The sequence below is a fragment of the Panicum hallii genome, chromosome 9 (genome assembly GCF_002211085.1).
Source record: "Panicum hallii strain FIL2 chromosome 9, PHallii_v3.1, whole genome shotgun sequence".
Taxonomy (NCBI): domain Eukaryota; kingdom Viridiplantae; phylum Streptophyta; class Magnoliopsida; order Poales; family Poaceae; genus Panicum; species Panicum hallii.
Genome location: NC_038050.1, coordinates 32,350,447 through 32,373,396, shown reverse-complemented (window position 1 = coordinate 32,373,396; position 22,950 = coordinate 32,350,447). Strand labels below are relative to the sequence as shown.

The 22,950-nt window shown below is 42.9% G+C and overlaps 2 protein-coding genes, 1 non-coding gene and 1 pseudogene across 3 annotated transcripts; 2 read left to right on the top strand and 2 right to left on the bottom strand.

The window, feature by feature from the left end:
- Positions 1 to 1,888: 1,888 nt before the first annotated feature.
- LOC112873003 lies at positions 1,889 to 3,329 on the bottom strand (annotated as a pseudogene).
- An 8,831-nt stretch (positions 3,330 to 12,160) lies between these two features.
- Positions 12,161 to 12,232, top strand: TRNAW-CCA. The gene has a single exon. It is a non-coding gene; the product is annotated as a tRNA-Trp (tRNA).
- Positions 12,233 to 12,401: 169 nt separating this feature from the next.
- Positions 12,402 to 18,719, top strand: LOC112873681 (origin of replication complex subunit 3-like). The gene is made up of 17 exons (XM_025936692.1): positions 12,402 to 12,626; positions 12,722 to 12,946; positions 13,068 to 13,242; positions 13,334 to 13,503; positions 13,602 to 13,732; positions 14,123 to 14,396; positions 14,513 to 14,587; positions 14,775 to 14,851; positions 14,924 to 15,014; positions 15,139 to 15,332; positions 15,740 to 15,809; positions 16,358 to 16,437; positions 16,683 to 16,760; positions 16,953 to 17,028; positions 17,180 to 17,307; positions 17,896 to 18,063; positions 18,327 to 18,719. Exons 1-17 carry the CDS (start codon positions 12,576 to 12,578, stop codon positions 18,430 to 18,432), a joined length of 2,169 nt encoding a protein of 722 aa, XP_025792477.1. The 5' UTR covers positions 12,402 to 12,575; the 3' UTR covers positions 18,433 to 18,719.
- Positions 18,720 to 19,386: 667 nt separating this feature from the next.
- LOC112873002 lies at positions 19,387 to 22,753 on the bottom strand. Its single transcript, XM_025936032.1, has 4 exons — positions 21,700 to 22,753; positions 21,029 to 21,174; positions 20,849 to 20,959; positions 19,387 to 20,123 (listed from the first exon to the last, which is right to left on the bottom strand). The coding sequence occupies exons 1-4, from the start codon at positions 22,574 to 22,576 to the stop codon at positions 19,524 to 19,526; spliced, it is 1,734 nt and encodes a 577-aa protein (XP_025791817.1). The 5' UTR covers positions 22,577 to 22,753; the 3' UTR covers positions 19,387 to 19,523.
- Between the last annotated feature and the right edge of the window lie 197 nt (positions 22,754 to 22,950).

Genomic DNA, 22,950 nt, shown 5'->3' with positions numbered 1-22,950 from the left:
TTACAAATAACAGAAATTTGGTTGTGCAATTGAAATCCCACAAATGCAAATGCCAAAGGCCAAAAGCAAAAATTGCACCTAAAACTATATAATTGATAGTACAATCTGGATTTGAAATTCAACATATTTGAACTGTGAGTTGAACTATAAGTTCAAAATGTAAGTAAACAATACTCAGATCGAATTTTTTAAAATGACAGGATAATCAACTAAAAATGACACAAAAGTTACACACAAATGACAGTCATCTGATTGTTGTCATGATAACTAAATATTATTGTGACATTAATATTAAAATTAGGATTAAGAATTTAAATAACATATTCAAATAATAATACAATGATAGGACAATTAATTATAAGTGACACATAATATGCATTAAAATTATAGTCATATGAATGTTGTCAACATAGCACAATTTCAGTCTAAGAATAATTTTAGTGTAAGAATAAATAATATGCATTAAAACCTGGAAAATGAATCCACCGCCTAAATCGAACCCTCGAAGAGTAAACCCAAATTATTCATCAGATCGAGAGTGAAAATGGAAGAAATGGCCAAATCGCCTCACCTGGAGTCCTGGACGCTGGAACGTCTGACCTGCACCTCCTAATAGGAGAAAAAAGAAAACAAAATGATCACTCTCCCACTAACGGGGATCAAAAAATTGCTGATGTATGGAACCCACCAAATGTGTACACAAAAAACTGCAACAGGACTAGATCAGATCCAACGTGGAGAATGAAAGCTGTCACATGAACGGACGGCCAACAAAATCGAGTGACAGAGGGCTTCAAATCACTCAAGCGAGCTATAGCTTTTCCTTTTGTTTACAACATTGATGCTGAATTATTAAAATCAAATCTATTTTTGGACAGTTAATAATCTGGAGTTGCTGGGAAGGCATTGCAATTTGGATGGAAATCATTTGTTACAGATACAGGTATTTAAGTATCAACCTGTGTTAACACCCTTACATCGCTTTTCTCAGCATGTGAGCTCCTGGAGCCGATGACATGCCACCCTTCCTTACATCTCTTCTCTCAGCATATGAGCTCCTGGAGCCGGTGACATGCCACCCTTCGGCCTCCTCCATATTATAGTGGCTTGGTTCCAGACTTCCATTGCAGGGTGCGGCGCAGCCATGGCAGGTAGTGCTCCACACCCTCCTTCTGCCTGTAGCATCTCTCGAGGATGAAGGATACTTGCGAGCAGATAACCAGAAAAAAATGCAGAAATGAATGTTTCCATTCTGAATTTCTCTGATGTAAAATGGAAAAACAGCTATCTGTTTTCTTACTTAGTCCATCACTAACTGTTCTTTTAACTTATATATAAGACAGTCAGCTTACTTACAGGCAGACGCATTGCATTCATCCACTTGCACGGCAACTATGAATACTACTGCTGCTTTGTTAGACTTTATCTCTCTTTCACACTTGCTAACAGGTTGTCTGGTGTCGATGTATGTACATGTGATTCCATGATCTAAGCTGGCTCAAATTGTAAAGCTCGTGAGCCCAGCATATCACTAATATTGGTGTAAACATTGGTCACCACTGGTCATCTAAAGGGGGGCTGGCGCGCCCCGGGCTTTCTAGTTACAAAACTAAAAGAAAATGTTTCTGGCGGCTTCGTTTTGTTTTTTTGGAAATGTTGGTTGGAGATTCTTGAATGCTAATTTGTTTTCCTGCTCAAAGAATGTCCAAACTAAACTAGGAAACTCTTGGTCCTTATAATTTTTTTTAATATTACGTGGTGACAATTACCGACACACTTACACAGGCACAAAAGTCGAATTTATGCCCAAAACGAGGATAATGAAAAGAATAATGTCTGCATGGACGTGCAATCTGGCTGTTCCGCGCAACTGTACGATGAGAGCCCTCTAAAGTTGATGACGCCGTAGAACCTCCTCGGCCTTGCCCTGCAGCAGCGCCCACGCGTCCATGACGTGCTGCATCTCGGTCATGGCACCGGCGACTGCGAGCCGGATCACGAACTTCCCGTCCACCACGAAGTGCGTAATGAACGCCCGCCCGCTCGAGTTCACCGCCGCCAGGAGCTCCCGGTTCAAGTCGTCCACGGTGTCGTCCCCCGCGATCCTCTCCCGGAGGCGGAAGCATACCAGCAAGAACTTCCTCTCGGCACCACGACCTCGAAGCGTTCGTCCTCCGCCACCATCCGCTCGAACCGTTTGGCTGCTGCGACATGTCGATGAATATACCCACGGAGGCCGATGGCACCGTAGCGCCGCAGCACCACCCAGAGTTTGATGGCGCGGAACCGGCGTGTCAGGGAGATCTGCCAGTCCTTGTAGTCTATGGCTGCCGGCTTACCTGTGCCGTTTGTGCCCACGTTTTTAAGGTACTCCGGGTCAGTGGACAGAGCAGCGGTAAAGGTAGCAGGGCTCGCCACCCACAGACAGCAGCAGTCCATGTTGGTGAGGAACCACTTGTGCGGATTCATGCTCACCGAGTCGGCGAGCTCAGCGCCATCGAGATAGCCCTCGAACTCTGGGCAGATAGCCGCGCTGCCGGCGTAAGCGGCGTCGACGTGCAGCCACATGCCGTGGCGCTGCGCTTCCTCCCCGAGCTCACGCACGGGGTCGACCGCGCCGAGCCCCGTCGTGCCCACGATGGCGCAGAGGTACAAAGGCACCAGGCCGTTGGCGACGTCGCGATCGACCGCGGCGCGGATGGCGTCGGCGGTCAGTCCGTACCCGGAGGACGCCGACGTCTGGATGACACGGAAGTTCGATGGAGGTATGCCGACTAGTCGCGCGCCCTTCTGGAAGGTGACGTGCGTCTGGTCGGAGGCGTAGACCACCAGCTTCATGATGTTCTCGTGCCCCAGCTTGGCCAGAGCACGGTCCCGCGCGGCGGCGAGCGTGCACACCACGGCCTCGCACGTGCTTCCCTGCAGGACGCCGCCGCCATCGCCGGAGAAGAGTAACCGCTGCGGCAGCCCGATCAGCTTACCCATCCAATCCACCACGATTGTCTCGAGCTCAGCGGCCGCCGGCGACGCTGCCCATACGAATGGAACGACGTTGAGCCCAACGGACAGCATCTCGCCCGCGAACCCGGCGGCGCTGGCGTTGAAGGGGTAGTAGGCGAAGAAGCCGGGACTCTACCAGTGGGTGAGCCCCGGCAGTATGTCCCGCCCGCGAACCCGGCGGCGCTCGACTCCAGGTCAGCTGCTTGGACCGGGTACTTCTCGACATCACAGTAGTACTCGGCGAGGAAGTTCACAACGGCGCGTGACTCACCGGAGAAGGCTTCGGGGTCCAGTGGCCGCAGTGACGCGTCCAGTGGCAAGCTGCCCATCCTGACAAGTTCATTATGTCGCCACGGCTACGGGAGGCCGAGCTGTACAGATCAAAAGCTATTAGCCGTGTTTGTTTAGGCTTCAGTGTTAGCTAGCACGGTTGCAGAACGGAGCTTTTCGGGTGGTTTATACAGTGCAACAGCATGTAGTTTAGTTTTTCTCACGGAATAAGTCTACTTTACCGTCTAACCTATTGAGGTTGGTCTAGTTAATCTTCTTAACTATAAATCCGGATATTCTACACCGTGAAGTATCAAAAACCATCTAAATAACCCGCTAGGTGGTTTTAGAGGTGGTTTTTCGCCTACGTGGCATTACACGTGGACAATGACGTAGCCATGACAAGTTTGTAAATCTACTTCGCCCCACAAATTAATTTTCATCTACATAATCCCCAAACTATATAACTGGATACCTAACCCCTAAAATATTAAATCATCCAGTGTAATAGTTTTATGCATAAAGTGGAGGCACTACGTCTACGAGAATGATGACATGGTGTTGACCTCATCCCTATCTCTCACACAAGCATATCCTGCTATTCACCTTTGCACCCATTATACCTCATTAATTATTATTATTATACTCTACCACATAACCATAATCATGCAGACCTAACTTGTGTTTGGGAAAGAGCGAGGGCCAGTGCCATGTCAACTTTCATGTTGTGATCTACATTAGCGAAAATAGCATTGAAAAAATACAGAGGGGTGAAGTATATAGTTGAGGGTATTATGTAGACGAAAATTAATAGTTTGGGGGTGAAGTAGATTTTAAACTTGGCACTATTGCCACATCATTGTCCACATGTAATGCCACGTAGGTGAAAACCACCTCTAAAATCGTCTAAGGGGTTATTTAGATGGTTTCATATATATAGTTCGGGGTATAGAATATCCAGTTTTATAGTTAAGAGGGTTAACTATAGACCAACGTCAATAGGTTAGGGGGTGGGGTAAAGTAGACTCATTCCGCGTATGAACTTTTGTTTGCTTTCTACAGTCTCCAGTGCAAGGACTTTTCACCATTTGTAGAAGAAATTTATTCAAACTAGGGGGTGTAAAGAACTAAAGATTGTTCAAAAAACAAAAATCAAATTCCCTATTTTCATCAAGAGTGATCTGTATTGGCGTTTGTTAGCGTCATCACCAGGATTGTCAATCCCAGGCAACGGCGTTAGAAACGTCTATTTGTATTTCTTATGTTACAAATAAATCCGCAAGCGCAAGGCGGTGGTTTAAAGAATTTTTATATTGCCACAGGGAAGGCGGTGGTTTAAAGAATTTTTATATTGCTGCAGGGAAGGCGGTGGTTTAAAGAATTATTAAGTTTAGGAGAATATCATGATTAAATATCCAAAATCTGAGCAGGGCCAAATGATAATATAGTTGAGAGGTAGCGTGACACAAGATATATCCACTCAGATAGAGATAACTAGGATAGAGAGAGATGAGAGAGAGCATTTGAGAGCATATAAAGATTTATTCCTATGTAAGCAAGCATAGCTCAAACTTGTATACACATACACATGTTTAGGATCGAGCTCTATGCTACCAGGCACTATCGGGAGAACCGCACATGACTGGCAGAGGAGCCGCCAGCCAACTCGGCTACTTTATGGACCTCCTACTGCCACTATCCGAAGGTGGAGGGTTACGCTGGACGAACAAGGCTGTCACCACCTGCCGCCTACCTCATCTAACCATGGGATAGGACATCATTCAAATGTAACCTTTAACCCAGACACCATGTCTGCATTAATGATTACCACTCTTGCCTCGCGCAAGGACATCCGTCTCTATCAGGAGCTGTAATTCTAGAGCGTCCAGTTAAGGGGATGAAACCGTTGCTATGGTATAGATGTCTTACCACGCCTAAACATGCAAGGCATATGATTCAAGTATGAATTATAAAAGGATCACATACTAACCAGAAGTATATGAACTAAAGACAAGCTAAGATAAGGAAATAAACTTTATTACTAAACTCAAAGCCATTGCATAAAAGAGAAGATACAAGACCATACCAAACTCTTCATGAAGACTAGAAGAACTTGAAGTACAACACTCCACCTACACTCCACTACACTCCACTAGCCTAGGAAGCTTTACAATGGAGAGGAGAACTACATCTTGGTGTGTTCATTTAGGAGGACCCCCCTGTATTTATAGGTGTGGCACAGCACCTCACGAACGGGAAAATAACTGAAGCTCCCTAGAAACGACCTTGGGAAGAGTTGAGGAGGCACCAAGTGGAAGATTAAGTCGGTTGGCTGCTAAACTGGTTCGGCCGAACCACCAGTTCAGCCGAACTGGTCTTGGCACCAACCGACTTCCCCTTCGGTTGAGTGATTTCCAGGTGGGTCCTTGTGCCTCTGGTTGATGATAGGACTAGAGTTGAGTCGGTTTGCTTCGGTTGTGGGCCCTCCAATCCATGTGATGCTTGCGTGGCGGCGCGTGATTGGTTGAGGCTTTTCTCCTTGGATCAAAGGGTGTGTTTTCTTCTTCCTTTTCAACTAAATTCCTGCATAGATGATTTTCTCCAACGACATGCAAAATGTAGGGGTTTTATTAGTAGCATGTGTATAAGAAATGCAAATTTCTCTTTATTTGTGGTCAAATTGACGCTCATTTTTGTCCATAATGAGCGTCAACAGCCGATCTCAAGGCACATGCATGAATGGTCCGCCGAAATCTGGCCCCTCGCCTTGTAGCGGTGGGTTTTGCCTTTTTCTCTCTATTGAATGACTGCTCAAGATTTTCACCATAATATGTCTCTATTGGTGGTGAGTTACGACATCTTTTTCAGTAATTTTTAGTGGTTGTTTTTGTATTGATTCTTACAATAACTCGTCATTTGGCGCTTGAAATAATCCCATATTCGCGTATGAATTGTATTTGGAGTATATCGTATTTTTTCAGAAAACTGACCCAATTAGCAATGACTTCTTCAATGTGCAATTGAAGCGAAATTTTAGCAGTCGCACAACGTAGGTGGTTTGTTCGAACTTATGAAGTTAGTGTATAGCCTTTTTGGGAGGGCAGAACATCCTTAAAGGTGTAGTAATCTTACATGAAAATGTTCATAAGTTACACAGTAAGAAGCAAAGTGGAGTCATATTCAAGATAGATTTCGAAAAAGTTTATGATAATGTAAGATGGTCACTCTTACTGTAAATGCTCAGGATGAAAGGCTTCTCATCCAAATGGATATCTTGGGCATATATTTCATATCGGGCGGAAGCGTTGTAATCAATGTTGAAGGTCTTCGACAAGATGACACTCTGCCACCAATACTATTTAACGTCGTTGTTGACATACTAACAATACTAATAATTAGAGCCAAAACAGAAAGGAAAAGAAGTGGTGTAGTGCCTCATCTGGTTGATGGAGGATAATCTGTTCTACAATATTCCAATGATACTATCCCATTTATGAAACATGACCTGGAGAACGCTCAAAATATGAAGCTATTGCTTTTGCCTTTGAGCAGCTATCAAGACTAAAAATAAACTATCACAATAGCGAAATTTTCTGCTTTGGTGAAGCCAAAAACTGATACTGAGTGTACCTATTCAATATAGAAAGCTATCAAATACAGATTGGTTAAAAGTAGAAGAGCGTTTAAAAAAAGACTCAGCAGTTGGAAGGGTAAAAATCCTACAACCGGGGACGACTGACTTTGATTAACTCAGTGCTTAGTAGTCTACCCATGTATATGATATGTAAATGATGTTCTTCTTTAAAAATTTCCAAGGGAGTTCTTAAAAAAATTGGATTATTTCTGATCGACTTTTCTAGCAATGCGATGATCATAAAAGAAAATACCGTTTAAATAAATGGGATATCCTATGTTAACAAAAGGAACAAGGGGTCTAGGGATACATATCCTAGATATAAAAACAAGGCCTTACTTAGCAAATGGCTATACTATCTACTGACAATAGATGGAATGTGGCAACAAATTTTGCGTAACAAATATCTAGGCACCACACAACTAATGCAAGCATGGTGGAAGAGCAGCGACTCCCACTTTAATTGGGCTAGACTAATGAAAGTTAAAACGGGATTTTCTCCGGTAAGGAACTTTTATCATTAATGATGGATCACAATTTAGATTTTGAGAAGATAAGTGGTTAGAAAATAGAACACTGCGAGAACATTATCCTGATCTATACAATATAGTTCATCGTAAACAGGATAAGGTGGCACAAGTTCTCGGCACTTACCTGCTAAACATATCTTGGCGGAGGGACCTTGTTGGCATTAATTTTGTAATGTGGAATAATCTTCTTCCACAAATATCAAATATTACTCTAGGTCAAAATGAAGATGAATTCTGATGGACTCTACACCAGAATGGAGAGTTCTCAGTAAAGTCCCATTATCTAGCCTTGATACATATTGAAGTCCCAAATATAAACAGGCGGCTATGGAAAATAAAAGTTCCATTAAAAACAAAGGTCTTCTCATGGTTCCTAGACAAAGGTGTTATTCTAGCCATGCATAATCTAGCTAAGCAAAATTAGCATGGTAGTAAACAATGTTGCTTTTGCCACAAGGTTGAGACGATTCAACACTTACTTTTTTTGAATGTCGCCTCGCTCGTATGGTATGGGCAATGATTCAGGCAGCCGTTGGTCTCCCACTGCCATGAAGTGTGTCAAATATGTTTGGCATGTGGTGGAGAGGACTTACAATGCAATGAACTAAAATGGCTAGTATTAGTTGGGCCAGCGGCTACTTTTTGGTCTTTGTGGAGATGTAGAAATGCTATGGTATTTGAAAACAAGTATTCTTCCTTGTTGCAGATTATCTACACAACTTCACGGTTGCTTCGTATTTGGTTATTCTCCAGAAGCCTACCACATGGGGATTAGTTGTAGCAGCATCTCAGCGCTTGGTGCAAATGGCCATAGAATTTTTGACCTAGGCACAAAGGCTGGCAGTCTAGTCTACAGATTGAGAGCCGCTTCTTTTTACTTCTTTTAAGGTTGTGCCGTTTAGGCAGAGGCCGGGAGGGTTTCAAGTTCTCTTATATCGTCTTGATGTAACTTACTTAAAATTAATAAAGCTGCCCTTTTCAAGAGAAAATGAAGTTGTTAAAAAGTTCGTCTTTTGTAGAAAAATTTAAAAGATAGTGTGTGAAATCAGGCAAGTTAGTGCCTATGTCCGGTTTTGAGATTAAAATGATCTTGTTTTCAAGCTATTTTCGTGAGTATGTGTCCCCATGAAGATGTGACTTTAAGAATCATGCAGCTCAATTATGGTATCATTACCAGCGATCATGAGTTCAAATATATAATTAATGGTTGGCACAATAGAAATGCATAATTGTTTGCTTTTATTCAACATAATGTCAGACATGCTGTACGTGGGAGATGCCGCGTGAGGGAGAGAGTTGTGTGTAACTGATGGCTGCATGTAGATAATAAACTTGTCTCCCAAAGTATTTTGCTTGACTATGCGTGGTCCTCGGTGAAGAACAAACAGATCGAGCAAAGTGGCAAACCCTTATTGGTGCTATCTCACTTGCTTGTCAATATGGAGCCGCATGATGTATATGCGCTGTACTTGATAAGGAAGAGAATAAGGCCATACACGCTACATCAACGCATGCATATAGTCCTCAACATTTATGTCCACGTTACCGCTGGGAGTCACGGTCTAAGGATCCAAACGAAAATTGCATGCAAGCACAAAGCTAACGATGCTGACGTACTACCATAAATGTTATTATGCATGAAACACGGTCAAGTCCGCTCTTCATTGTATTTTTTTTTCAAAGACCGCCTCTCTCTTCGTTGTACTACAAGGCATTCACAATATATATATATATATCCCTTAACGGTTTTTTAACTTATATATAGATTTCCCAACCGTACTGTCACCGACGACAAGAATGTCTGAAGATTATGCAACCTTCCAATTTATTTGTTGATTCAATTAATTACACATAATAGGCTAAAGAGGATGTAGCCTAGTGGTTACAAGAGCTTCAGTAGCACCTCAGGCTCTAGATTCGACTCCTCGTGGGAGCGAATTTTCTAGGATTTAACGGTGTTGTGCTTTCAGTGGTAAGCGATATTCCCGTCGATAGCGATGCATCTATGGTGACTTCGTCAATCTTGAGAATTTGCCAGTTCAGCCTTCGAAGATACTCATAGGGGTAGGCTTTGCGTACGTGCATTCATAAAGGTGAATGTGTATGTGTTGTGAGTGTCTGAGTTGTACTTTGAGTTCATGTCCAATTTCATCGTGGGTGTGTGGATATGATTTAGTGAGCTAAGAGCAGAAATAGTAACTCTGTAGTGTTGTGAAGGCGAGGGGGGCAAGTGGTGGCTTGTGTTGGTAGAGCCGGCTCGATCGCTCTACGCTTCCGCAGCTCTCACGCTAAAGCGCTCTCTAACCGTTCTATGCAGGCACACGATGTTTCGCTGTGTGACGATTTGGGTCGCTACGTACTGATCTCTCATATGTCGACATCTAGCTAGCTTGATGAATGTTGATCATCTGCCATATGTACTGTAGCGCCTACGTGCAAAGATAATGATGGCATTTAATGTCGGATGTTGACTTTTTGGTGTGTTTCGATGCTGCAAGCGACATTATTGTTGGAAGAGACAATCTAGAAATCTGCATAGCCTGGCACTCTTCGTGGTGAAGGCACTGAAACAACAAGTTCTTGGCGTATCTCAGACCAAATAAACAAGGCATTCTTGTGACAAATCCATATATCTTATGCAGCTGCCTCCTTTCTTTATACGAGGCGTATTAGCACTCTAAAAAGTATTTGGAAACAAAAGTTGAACATTAGCTTCTCTTAAAATACAATATCAGTTATTATAAAATCAATATATATCATATTAAAAGCATGTAAAGTAACTCTATTGTTGGTATACCCTTTAGCCACTAAGTGTGCATATCATTCAACAGTTAATTGTCGATCAAAACTTAAAGTTAGACTTTTCGCATCCTAATACGACTTCGTAAAAGAGAACGGGAGTACTAAGAGTATTGATTATTCCTATTTCTGTACATTATCTAAATTGTTGTAGCCCATCTAAATATTTAGTTAGCCGTTCCTGATTCCAACCGCCACATTTCCCCTGTCTACATGGGCAATACAACATCAACAAATATCATGTGATAGATGGGTCGTCCCTTCTTTGATCCACGACAACCCAAGTTTATCAAGATTCTTTTTCTTCATGTTTAACGTTAACCTAATTTCACATTCCAGTCCGCAATTATGTATTCACTACTATAGAATCGTCCACTACAAATCTGTTCAAAACCCTCCTATTTATATTTCATCGACCAACTCTTCCTAATTCACATTTTTGTTGAAAAAAATTATTTTGTAATTCCTCGCATAAGGACACAAAGACAAGTATACGCTAATTAAGATGACTAGCTAGTTCATCAACCCATACTCATGCACAAGCTTTAATTTTAAGAGACATAACAGATAAGTGTGGGTCCATGACTAATTAAAATTGCTTATTTTTGCTCCCTCTCCCCCTAGTCTAACACAATATGTACTCATACAAACACTGCCCTATCTTTGTCCCGTTGTTATATACTTTAGTTACCTATTAGTCTATATACCTTTCCATCCCTGTTCATAGTTTTTCTTTCTTTTGCATTGCACCTCCATGTGTGTGTGGCATGTGTTTAATTGAAACCTTAGCTTGATCTACATGTTTGGCATGAAAATAGATGCTCATGCAATATATTTTGAATGTGACATAGGTATTTCAAGATCCAAGTAAGCATAACAAGAATAATGAAGACTTAATCTCACGTACACCATATTGGTCACACTAATATTTTCTTGATATAACAGACTCTATATGGTATATATTTCTCAGCGGATATTACAAATATAAGTTGATAAGATCGGACAAAATGAACCCAAGCCAGCCTCCTTTTCATCTTATTTTATTAGTGAGCCGGTTTGTGGGCTGTTCGATTGTCTCATTAGATTTAATAATTATGAAGGTACAGAGCTCTAGTCTTATTAATATAGTTTTATCATTATGATCTGGCTAAAATGATTTGCCATTCAATTAATATGTCAAATTAATATGAAAACATCTATATTGTAATAAATAAATGATAAAGATAGCAAAGTGGTACCGGCTTTTGATAGTCACTACTCGTTAGAGCACATGAGGCGCATTGCTCCTTTGTACAAAAGACAATAAGTATCTCTCGGAGCACTGTACCATTTTTAGACACTACATGGATGCGAGTCCCTGCAAATTCTTATAATTGATAAATATAGCAAAGTGGCGCCAGGAATGATAATGACAAGCCACTTTTGATAGTCACTACTCGTTAGGGCACATGAGCTGGATTGTTCTTTTGTACAAGAGGCAATAAGGTATCTCTCCAAGCATTATGCCATTTTTAGACACTACATTGATCCGGGCCCTTTCATGTGTGACCACTTTACCTCTTTAATTATATCATCATCTTTTGCGTTTGGCATATGTTCATATTATGCAGGCAGCGAGTACATAGATCTGAATATCAAGAGAACTATAGACGATTTGATCTGAGAGAAATCACCTCATTCCTCACGTTTATATTAATTATGTGCATATGAGGAATGAGGTGGTGACGGACTAACTCATTTCGTTTCTTAAACCACACAATATTTGAACTTCTCATATTAGTTCACGCGCACCCATATATGTAACACGTACAACATGCAGCTCCTCTCTTTACTCATGGCTTCAACTTCAACTTTACTGTACCTGCCGTTCTGTCACCGCAGCTTGTGATTGTTTAAAATAGTATTATCTTCCAATTATCCAACAGCCGGATCCGTGGCGCAATGGTAGCGCGTCTGACTCCAGATCAGAAGGTTGCGTGTTCGATTCACGTCGGGTTCAAAACCCCGGTATAAAGCGGATTCTTTTTTTTTATACTTTTCGACTTTATCAGGTGCGAGGGCTATTGGGCCGGTTCCTGGCGCTTGTCTCGTGGGCTGGCCCCCAGCCAACCAAGTCTGCAAGTGTTGGGGCGAGGCCAACTGCGCGCGCTTTTCTCCCGCAATTCCGTGCCGTTCCTTCCTTCCGCGCGCTCGGCGGCGGCGGCGCAATTCACTGGTACGGTTTGGCTCCTCCCTCCCCGCACTCCGACAACCCCAAAGGTGCTCGCTGGCGGCAGCGCCGCCGTAGTCCCCGTCGAATCGAAACAGCGTTCCGTTCCGTTCGCAAGGTCTGCGCACCAGCCATGTCCGCGCACCCCGGCGACGCTCCCCTCACCGCCGCCAACAATATCCAGGTCCGCTGTTTATTTCCGGTTCGCCTTCTTCCCCCTCCGTTCACGGACGCTAAACTGATGCCTAGCCGTTTCTTCCCCTTCCTTTCTTCTTGCAGCCGTTCTTCGTCCTCCACAAGGCAGCCGCGGCCGCCGCTTCGTCGGTGCCGTCCTCCCGGACTCGGCGGCGGATTGATGCCTCACTCCCGTCTTCCCCCAACCCCAAATCGGCGAAGAGGCCCCGTGATGTTGATGCGCAGGATGAGGAAGACTCGGAGCTGTACGAGCAGCTCCGCCTGGAGGCCTTCCACCGAATCTGGTCCAGGATCCAGTCCACTATCGATGTATGCCCCTCTCGCATCTCTTTGATTCCATTCGCATCTCGATTTTTACGATCTTTTATGAGCACGGTACGGTTTCTCATCCTGGAATTGCTTTCTTTGGGTCCTTGTCGATTGCCACCAGGAGGTCCTCAGGGGCATCAACCTCAAGCTGTTCGACCAGGTGCTGCAATGGGCGCAGGAATCATTCTCTGCGATCCGCGCCGTTGCAAAACCTTGCCATGATGAAGTCCGGCAGCCGTACCCTCTCCTAACCGATGTGATCTGCAGAAGGATCCCGACTGCGTTTGTTCTCACCAGTGAGTGCTCCTTGTCAAATATCCAATGGCTGATTGTCCCCATTGTGGAAGAATTGCATTGTCGATGGGTTCAGACTTTGCTCTTTTGCAGAGAATGCAGAGTCTGTTGATGACATCACAACGTTTCGGGATCTCGCGGGGCATCTCCAGTCCAGTGGATGTCACCTGGCCAAGCTGTCAGCAGCTGAATTGTCAGTGAAACATGGAATTGGTGGTTGCTTTAGGAGCCTGTTGAGGCAGCTACTATCAGATGTTCCAGATGTGAGTGACATGACTTGGCTTAAATCTTTGAAGGTGTACTAATAGTACTGACCAGAGTGTTCTCATGTGTTCTGTTGCTGCAATTCTCACTACAAAAGGTCGCTGATGTATCTGCACTGGCGTCTTGGTACTGTGAAGCTGAGAACTATGATCAGCCTATTATTGTCATAATTGATGATTTGGAGCAATGTTCCGGTGATGTGCTGGGAGAGCTTGTGATGATGCTGAGGTATCATTCCAGTCCTTTGGTGTATGCTTCCATCTTCCATGCTGATCCAAACATAAATAAGTACAAACTTTGAAAAGAAAAGGGGGCAATGTTTACATCAAACAAGGATCTTGTTTCCACTCACCAACCTATCCCATTATGATAGCTTTAGGTTCCACACTCAGTTTTATCTGGGAAAGCATGGAGGCATATTGCCTTGCCTCTATTTAAATGTGTTTTTGCTCCATGGAACTCACATTACGTTATCTACATCTTTGTGATAAGGTTGTCAATTATAAACATAATATGTAGCTCAACTAAAAGCTCAAAGTTATAACTTTGGATGGATAGACTTGATTTGAGTACTTGCATAGTATATTTGCAGCTTAATGCATGGTCTCTTTGTTGCAGTGAATGGGTAATTAAAATTCCAATCTTCTTCGTAATGGGGATAGCAACTACCCTTGATGCACCTAAGAAACTGCTCTCGTCAGAGGCTCTGCAACAATTAGAACCCTGCAAACTTACCTTGGGCTCTCCCTCAGATAGAATGAATGCACTTGTTGAAGCTATCCTTGTTAAACCATGCGCTGGATTCTGCATCAGTCATGAAGTTACGATGTTCCTCAGAAATTACTTCTTTAGGCATGATGGAACAATAACTTCTTTTATTAGTGCTCTCAAGGTTGGTGCTTAATAATTAATGTTACATTATTTTTCCCTGCCCCTTTTATGTTACCTGTTATGTTGTCTCTGTTTTCTCCATATGCAATGGGCAACTAGGACTGAATCAAACATCAGCTTGCATGCAGTAAGCACTTCTCCATGGAACCTCTGAGCTTTTTGTGCATGGGAGTACTTGAGGAAGATTGTGAGGTTGCTGTTATTATTCCTATTCTGAAGATCATAAAATATTAACTCTTTATAATTTTATATGTTAGTACTAGTAAGTATAGTATGACTTTTAGTTTCTCCTATATTTATTGTCTAACAACTAACTGACGTTATTTATTTTCTTTCTCCATCATCCAAATCTAACTTATGGTTGATTTATACCACTTAGGAATTTTGGCATGATAAATTTGAAGCGCTACCTCAAGTGATACAGAAATACGCTTTTGCTCTTCCCTCATGTACAAGGTATAAGACTTAGCAACACAGTCTTTGATAAGTATTGTACTGGAACACTTTATTATAAAACTTTTATTGCAGTGCAACAAACTTGAGCCATTCTAGCAACGACATGGTAAAAGGATTGTCTACGCTACTGAAATTGCAAAAGGATTGGAGTTCTGTTCTCTTGGTAAGTTTTCATTCCATCCGTGAATTGTTGTGTTTTTATATCAAATCTGTCAGTCATTGCAAGTCGTTACAGTGAAATCTTATCTAAAGTGCCATAATAATAATAATGTGTCTCATATACACAGTGCCTGTATGAAGCTGGAAGACATGACAAAGTGCAGCTTTTAGATATTTTCTGTGAGGCAGTCAACCCAGATCTGCAAACTCAAAATGTATCAAATCCTGAGCCGCCGGTCTCTAAATTGAACATTGAAAAATTATCAGGAATGAAGTCGGGATCTGGTAAAGTATATATGGCCCAAGTAATGAATGCCATAAGGTAAGATGTCAAAAGTTGGTTTCAGGATTTGACTGCACAAATCTGCTTTATTACCATTATTAGAACTGGATTGCTCAAGGATGTGTTCTTGGTGCAAACGATCAAGGGCTGAGGCTACATGCTTGACAACCTGGTCTCAATACCTTAGAATTACTAGGATAGGAAGCCTTTCCCTGAACAGAAAAAGAAATGGAAAAAAACGACAGCTTAAATGGGTTGAGAGAAGACTAGGTCCAAAGTAATGCTATTGTTAGATCTTAGATGTCAAGATTACCTAACAGAGTCGGAGTGTTGCTGATCCAATGAAGCAATATTGAGTCACTGATGCGAGTAATTTGTTTCATTTATTTCCAATTGCAATTATGTTCTTCTGGAGCGTAAGAGTGATTGAAGTGTGTTCTTCTCAGGTACCTGCCAATGGAAACTTTATTACATGTACTTGAAGTTTGGAGCATCCATTTAAGGGGAATGAGTGAGGTGTGCTCACATTGCTTTATTTCTTCTTAAAAACAGTTCGGCGTGCATACTAAACTGATCTATCAGCTAGTAGTGCTTGCATTCTTTGTAAATGTCTCTTTCATATGGCATACTGTTTATTAGAAAATACATATGCCATCCAGTACCTTAATGTACCAGATATTTTTTTGTCATTTTGTTTCTTTATGGTAAACCACAAGAACTGACTTTTTATATTTTTCTCTCCGTGTTAACGCCGGCAGGTGTTCGTGCTTACTATGATGGCTTTTGCTAATTCTGGTTGTTTATTTGTATTTCTTCTGAAAAAAGAAAGCTATAAGTTTTGTTCTTTGATGTTCAAATGGTTGGTGATTTTTGTTTCCTTTTTGCTTTTTTTTCTGTCCGACTGCCTTGAGAACATTTTTCCTCGGATAACCTTTCTCTGCTCAAATGGATACATTAGCGCTTAGTTTAAATGAAGAAACCAAATGTGAATTTATTGCAGGGTCAAACATAGTACTTTCAATATACAGTTGCGCTAGTTCTCAAAGTGCTTATTCCCTTTCTAGATCAATGACAAAGTGAAAGAGCTTCAGTCAACCACAATTGATGCAGATAGTGCGAGGGCCACAAAGGAAAAGTGGAATAGGTGAGTCCCTTCCCATGTAAAATTTGATTGAAGAGGAAGGACGAACAAGAATATTTGTACCGAATATAATTAGTGTAGTAGAATCATTGAACATCTTGGTAATCAATCTGGCTAGTTTATCATTCCTTAAGGTACAATATTGTACTAGTAACGTAAGGTTGAGTATATTAGGTAGTCGAATCTCCATTATACTATTTTTTTATTACCTCAAATTGTCTCACTATCATTTTTTTATGCTGCATCAGGAGATCAACTGGCAGTACTGGAAATGCGACAGCTCCATTGAATGAGAAAGTTGCCTTGCTATTACAGGACATTACTAGGTAAAAGATATAGTAACAGGACCTTTAAGATAAAAAATTTCATACATTGTGTTGGCATCATAATCAACCCTTTAGTTATGTTTTGTGCACTAAGAAAACATTTTTATCACTTTATTTTGGAAGGTTCTTTTAATTTTTTCATTTAATTCAGTTTTTTTCCTGTAAGCATCTGAATTCTGTATATTCAAATAGGAAATATTTGGTGCCTGTTGAGTGTTTACCTTTTCATGAAATCATCTGCTTCAAGAATGTTGGTGTTCTCCAATCTGTAAGTGTGGTTCTTACTTACCAATGGTGTTAAATTATCTAGTCCTGTTCTAAAAACAAAACTGATGCTATCTTGTCACATCTATTTATATAATAATAGCAAACCTGTAAAACAACATTACCCTGATTTCTAGTATTGTTTCTCAATCCAGGCACTGATTGGAAATCCAAGAAGAATGGTTCAACTTGATCTACTGAAGTCACAGAGCCATCTGAAATGCTCTTGTTGCAGTAGGACTGGAACTGCTTTGTCAGGATCCTTGCATGACACATCAATTATGTAAGTCCATATATTCATTAAATAACATTTGACTGGTATCTGGAAAGTTGTGATTTATGGAATATTGATGCTACTCCCCCATGATTAAGGAAAAACAATGACAAATGGTTATTTACAAAAAATATACTAAGGAACTTTGTGGACCTGACTGCCCGTCACACAATTTCAATAGAATATATATGCTTTCAGTTTTATCCAAACAAAACTGAGGACCTGACTGCCTGGAAGAAAAGGAGACTATGTAACTTTATTGAATATTTTTCATGTCTCTAGATGAACTGCTCATTTAGCGGGGAACTGTGGAAAGATGGCATAGAGGAAATGGTTGTGTGGTACTTATCCTTTTTTAAACCTTAATCAAAATACTCTTATTACACCCAAGTCCACCAGCTACCACCCTTTGAACAGCGCAGTGCTTCCAGTTGGGCTTTGCATCTAAGAAAGGTCCACGAGCTATTATTTCAGCTTCAAGTTTGGAGTACCTGCAACATTAAAAGAATAGGGATCCAATTGAATTTTTTTTAATGAACGCTGGAGACTAATTTAAATTACTCTTGGTGAGATGAACTGTATCCTTTTGCTTTGCAGGTGCAATCTAGCCCAAGAATATGGTGATGTAATTAACCTTCATGATTGGTACATATCCTTTGAGGGAATTATCAACAGCAGAAATTCAAAAGTCAAACGGAAATCATACAGTTCTCCCTCAAAAAAGAAATCAAAATCCACACCTCCAGAGAGTGAAGCTATGATCCAGTATCCTTCAACTATAAATTGTCAATAAATATATTTCTGTAGTGTTTCTTTGCTCTCCAGAAAATTGGAAAATCAGAAATTTGAGGGCATGATAAGAACCTAACTTGGACAACAGACTATTCCTCTACTCACTACTACTTTTGGATTCGTGCAATTAGTTTGTAGGGGAGCATGGTACCACTAATATTTTCCTGAAAAGTATTGATTCATTGTATCTTACACATGATTTTAAGTCAACATAATCCTTGACACGTGTCTTCCAGAACAAGATTCTGCAGAGCTGTTACTGAGATGCAAATCACTGGCCTCCTTCGGATGACAAGCAAGAGAAGACCTGATCTTGTGCAGAGAATCACCTTTGGTCCTTGATGATTTTGTGTTGGCATGCTACACAGAGGTGGTGAATTCGCTACACATGGGGATTGGAATGTTCCAAGCTGAGCAAGCTAGATTATCTAGGAACCAATGGTGCTTTTCTAGCTCTAATATGGCTTTATTGTTGGAGTCAGTAGGCTCACGATAGTATCTTGTAAATTAAACCTTTGTGGAAAGTTCAACTTGTATGGGTACATGTAAAGAGTGAAGTGGCTCAGGAACCTTAGAATGTAAGCAACGAAATGAAGCAGCGGCCACTTGGGATTCACAATTGCTGACAATTGCGATGTCCGTTTTTCCTCTAGGGTAGCAATTAACATGTACCCTTAAGTTACTGGCTTTTCTTGTCTCTAGAGCTGACTTAGACTGAATGCAGCTATGGTCAACAGTGCTTGTAATGTACTATCTACTATGCATCTTTGTGTCACTAACTGTATCGATTCATAGATCCTGAACAATCTCAGGAACAGAACTATATAAAATTGTGAATTCCTCAAGTTATGGTATGACAAATCTCAATGCTTCAATTTTTTTCAGTAAATAGTGTTGATTTTAAATGTTGAAACTAAGATCAAACTTTGTGCAAGGAGCACAGATATATCAGCTTCCCCCTTTCTAATCAGGAAAGTGTTTATCAAGATATTACCATACTAGATAGGCGCAGCAGCAGCAGCAGCAGGAGGTAGCTAGGACAAAATAATGAAGCATTTATGAAAAAAGAATAAGCTTCAGCGTTAATTATTACCAAAATGGATAAAATTTTTGATGTTTCCCCTCCGCATATCTCGAGATATACTGTTGATTAACTTTACTTTTTAAAATATTAGTAGTTATATTAGTCAGGCCAAATGGAAAGTTGTCTTTCAGCCAATCCACACCATCTCAAGGACCAACAACGAAGCAAAAAAAAACAGTAACAAGAACTCAAGCAGCCAGCTGGTAATCACCACCATTAGCATGTCCGTCTAGCAAATGGTTGCCTCCTTCACAAAATTCACAAAATCGAGGGGCATATGCATAAAGACAGGCCTAAATACTACACATGAGAACTACCTTCAATGCTGCAGAATCACCGTAACAATAGTTCAGAAGCTGCCACCCCCCTGCTTGGTGATGGTCAGAACAAGACCAAAGTGGTCGCTAGGGAAGACAGGCAGTTGAATCTTTCGACACTCTTTCCGAACCTTCTTCTCCTTGAAGTAGGAGATGCCCGGTATCGCCTCCTTCCCAATCATCTCAATGTTATCGATCTTGAAGTCTTCCAGCTTGCACAGAAACCGGTCCATTCGTTTCTGCAGCTTGCGGTTGCCTGACAGCATGCTGTTGGCCTTCGTGTCATAGGTCCAGCCATCTTCTCCGGGCTTCAGCTCAACCCAAGCATCAATCCACCCATCCTGCAGAGGAAAGGGGCCGTCTCGTTTATCATCCCAGTTCATGTCCCCACAGAGTATTGCATTGCGGCAGCGTCCCAGAATTTCCAGGGATTTCTTTGCCTGAACTACACGTTCTTTGCTATACATCTGGTCCCACTTAGGAGGTGCAGGGCATGGGCTCTCTAGGTGGGTTGTGGCTAACACCAACTTCGTCATGTCTCCTGCGCTAACACTTGCGATGCAAAGCTCCCTTCCCATTATTGAGTTAGAAAATGGGATACATTCAGATGGCTCAACTGGCACTTTGCTCAACTGCAATTGTTGAGGTTGAAACAAATCAGTAAATATAAAGATAAATGAACTATGGAATAAAGGGAACATATCAGTAGGCTATGAAAAGAACAAATTTGAAGAATCTAAACTAAGCACAAATTGTGAGAGGGATTCATAACACCTGAATGACAGCTTGTGAGCATGTTAATATCTGGAATGTGTTATTGTGTGCATGAGTTGGTAGTAAACTGCGTAGTGACACCAGGTCAATGATAGTTCAAGTTTTCTAACATTACAAACCGTGGATAGTGAATGGTGATATAGCTCCATACTATTGAACCCCCCTGAATTTCAACTTAAGGTGAGTACATCCAGTAACCATGATACCACATGAAACCCAAAACCCAACAAAACATACGTTTTTGAATAAGTTTAGTTATGAAACATGCAGTCAAACTATTTAAACTTGACAAAAATATGAGTACAAACTTGACAACAATATGAGTAAGTGTCTCGATTGACCATACGAATATGACAATATGCGTAACTCTTTAAACTCCTCTGTATTTTGCAGGCTTTACATAAACTAAAAATGTGTCTACGAGGAGATGAAAAAGAAAGTATTCAGTAACTTCTTTAGGGACAGTTGAAGGGCGTACCCAGTGCAGAGAGCTCCCGCTCTGTGCGGGGTCTGGGGAAGGGGCACTGGGTACGCCCTTTAGGCACAGTTAGAAATAGTTTTTTCTATGTGATGTTGCAACTACCTGCATGCAGTAATACGGCTTCAGAATAGACATCTCCTGTGACAACAAGCATTTGTATTGTTGCCACCATTCAGATTTTTGCATAAGCAGATATATGTATGGTGTAATCTCCTGCAGTTCGACATATCAGATAACACTAAGAAGAGGAAAACAAAATAACGCAAAGCCCAAAATGGGGACCTGGAAGCATATAAAGTCCGGGCTGTGGTGCTTAATAAGATCTCCAAGAGCATCCATCCTTCTGCTCAATTCCATATCCTCCCGGAACCAGACATTGTATGTCATGATTTTGAAGGTCTTCTTATCCAAATGAATCCCAAGACTTGCTGTGGAAGAACATTTTGAGTTTTCATGTTACCATACCAAACAAAAATGCACAAGGAACAGCTTGAAACAAATACAAAATGCACAAGTAACAGCTTGAAACAAAATGATGCCAGAAAAAATAGCAGGTAACAACAAGGTCTACACAAGTCATGCATCCATTCTGCTTAGTGGTTCACCATGCAACAGAAATATGGCGACATGGGCAATTGGGCATACAACCTGAATAATGACTACCAATTGGCAGCTGACATAGCGTTATAACTCGTAATGGGCCACTCTCAAACTAACTTTATTGCAATGTCTCATCTGTGGCAATACATCATGTCCCATTTAACACATCTTGAGGGGGATCAGAAGTACTAGATACTTGTATAATTTTCACCACAAGCCGCCTGAACCATTGGAATAACAAAATCTAATTCTTTTATCAAAAGATATAACAGGGGCGAAGCGATCCCATTCACCAGGCAGAAACATCCCAATCAATCGAACCCGCAATACAGTACAGAGGGCTGCGAGCGTACCTTTCTTGGCGGCGGCCGCCTTGCCCTCCCCATTCTCGCCGCCGCCGGCGGCTCGACCCGCGCTATTGCGAAGCTCGACGACATCCGGTGACGCAGCGCGTTCCCTCTTCCTCCCGCACCGCCGAGGGGGCGAGTCGGAGGCGTCGACCACGACGGTGGAGCTATCGGCGTCGACCTCCACGGGGCGCTCCGCCTCCGCAACCGCCGGAGTACGCTCCCTCTTCCTCCCGCACCGCCGAGGGGGCGAGGCGGAGGCGTCGACCACGACGGTGGAGCTATCGGCGTCGACCTCCACGGGGCGCTCCGCCTCCGCAACCGCCGGAGCGCGCTCCCTCTTCCTCCCGCACCGCCGAGGGGGCGAGGCGGAGGCGTAGACCACGACGGTGGAGCTATCGGCGTCGACCTCCACGGGGCGCTCCGCCTCCGCAACCGCAGGAGCGCGCTCCCTCTTCCTCCCGCACCGCCGAGGGGGCGAGGCGGAGGCGTCGACCACGACGGTGGAGCTATCGGCGTCGACCTCCACGGGGCGCTCCGCCTCCACAACCGCCTGAGCACGATCCCCCTTCCTCCGCAACCGCCGGAGCGGTGTCGACGCGGGGGCGGCCACCGCGCCGACGGGGCTGTCGACGTCGACCTCCACCGGGCACTCGGCATCCGCAACCGCGGGAGAGCGCTCCCGCTTCCTACGCAACTGCGGAAGCGGGGTCAACGCGGCGGCGGCGGCGGCCACGACGACGGGGCTGTCGGCGTCGAGCTCCAAGGGGCGCGGGGCCTCGCATGCCTCGCATTTGTCGGAGCAGATGGGATTGTTCAACGTGCACCGGAAGCAGGGCCACTCCCGCGCGGCCGGGAACGGCGGTGGGGAGCGGGAGGACATGGTCGGGGGCTCGGGAGGATGAGGCGCCGGTTCTCGGGCGGCGGCGGCGGCGGGGTAAAAAGGGAGCGTGGCGGCCCTTCGAATTTTTGGAATGGGAACGCGGCCGCTTTCAAACGCACGAGAGCGCGGTCACGGCTAATCTGGACCGTCCGCTGACCCGATCGGACGGGTCCTTGACAGCCCGTTGGGTTTCCTTGCTAATGGAATTTAGAGGTCGTCTGTATTTGGAACAGAATGGCGTTGAGGATCTTCTATGTATGATTTTGGTGATGGTTGCCTTGCTTGTAACAGCTAAGATCTGCATCTAGAACTTTGTAATAAGTAGACCAATAGAGGATATATTGGTCGGTACAGCATCTCCGGCAAATTATACA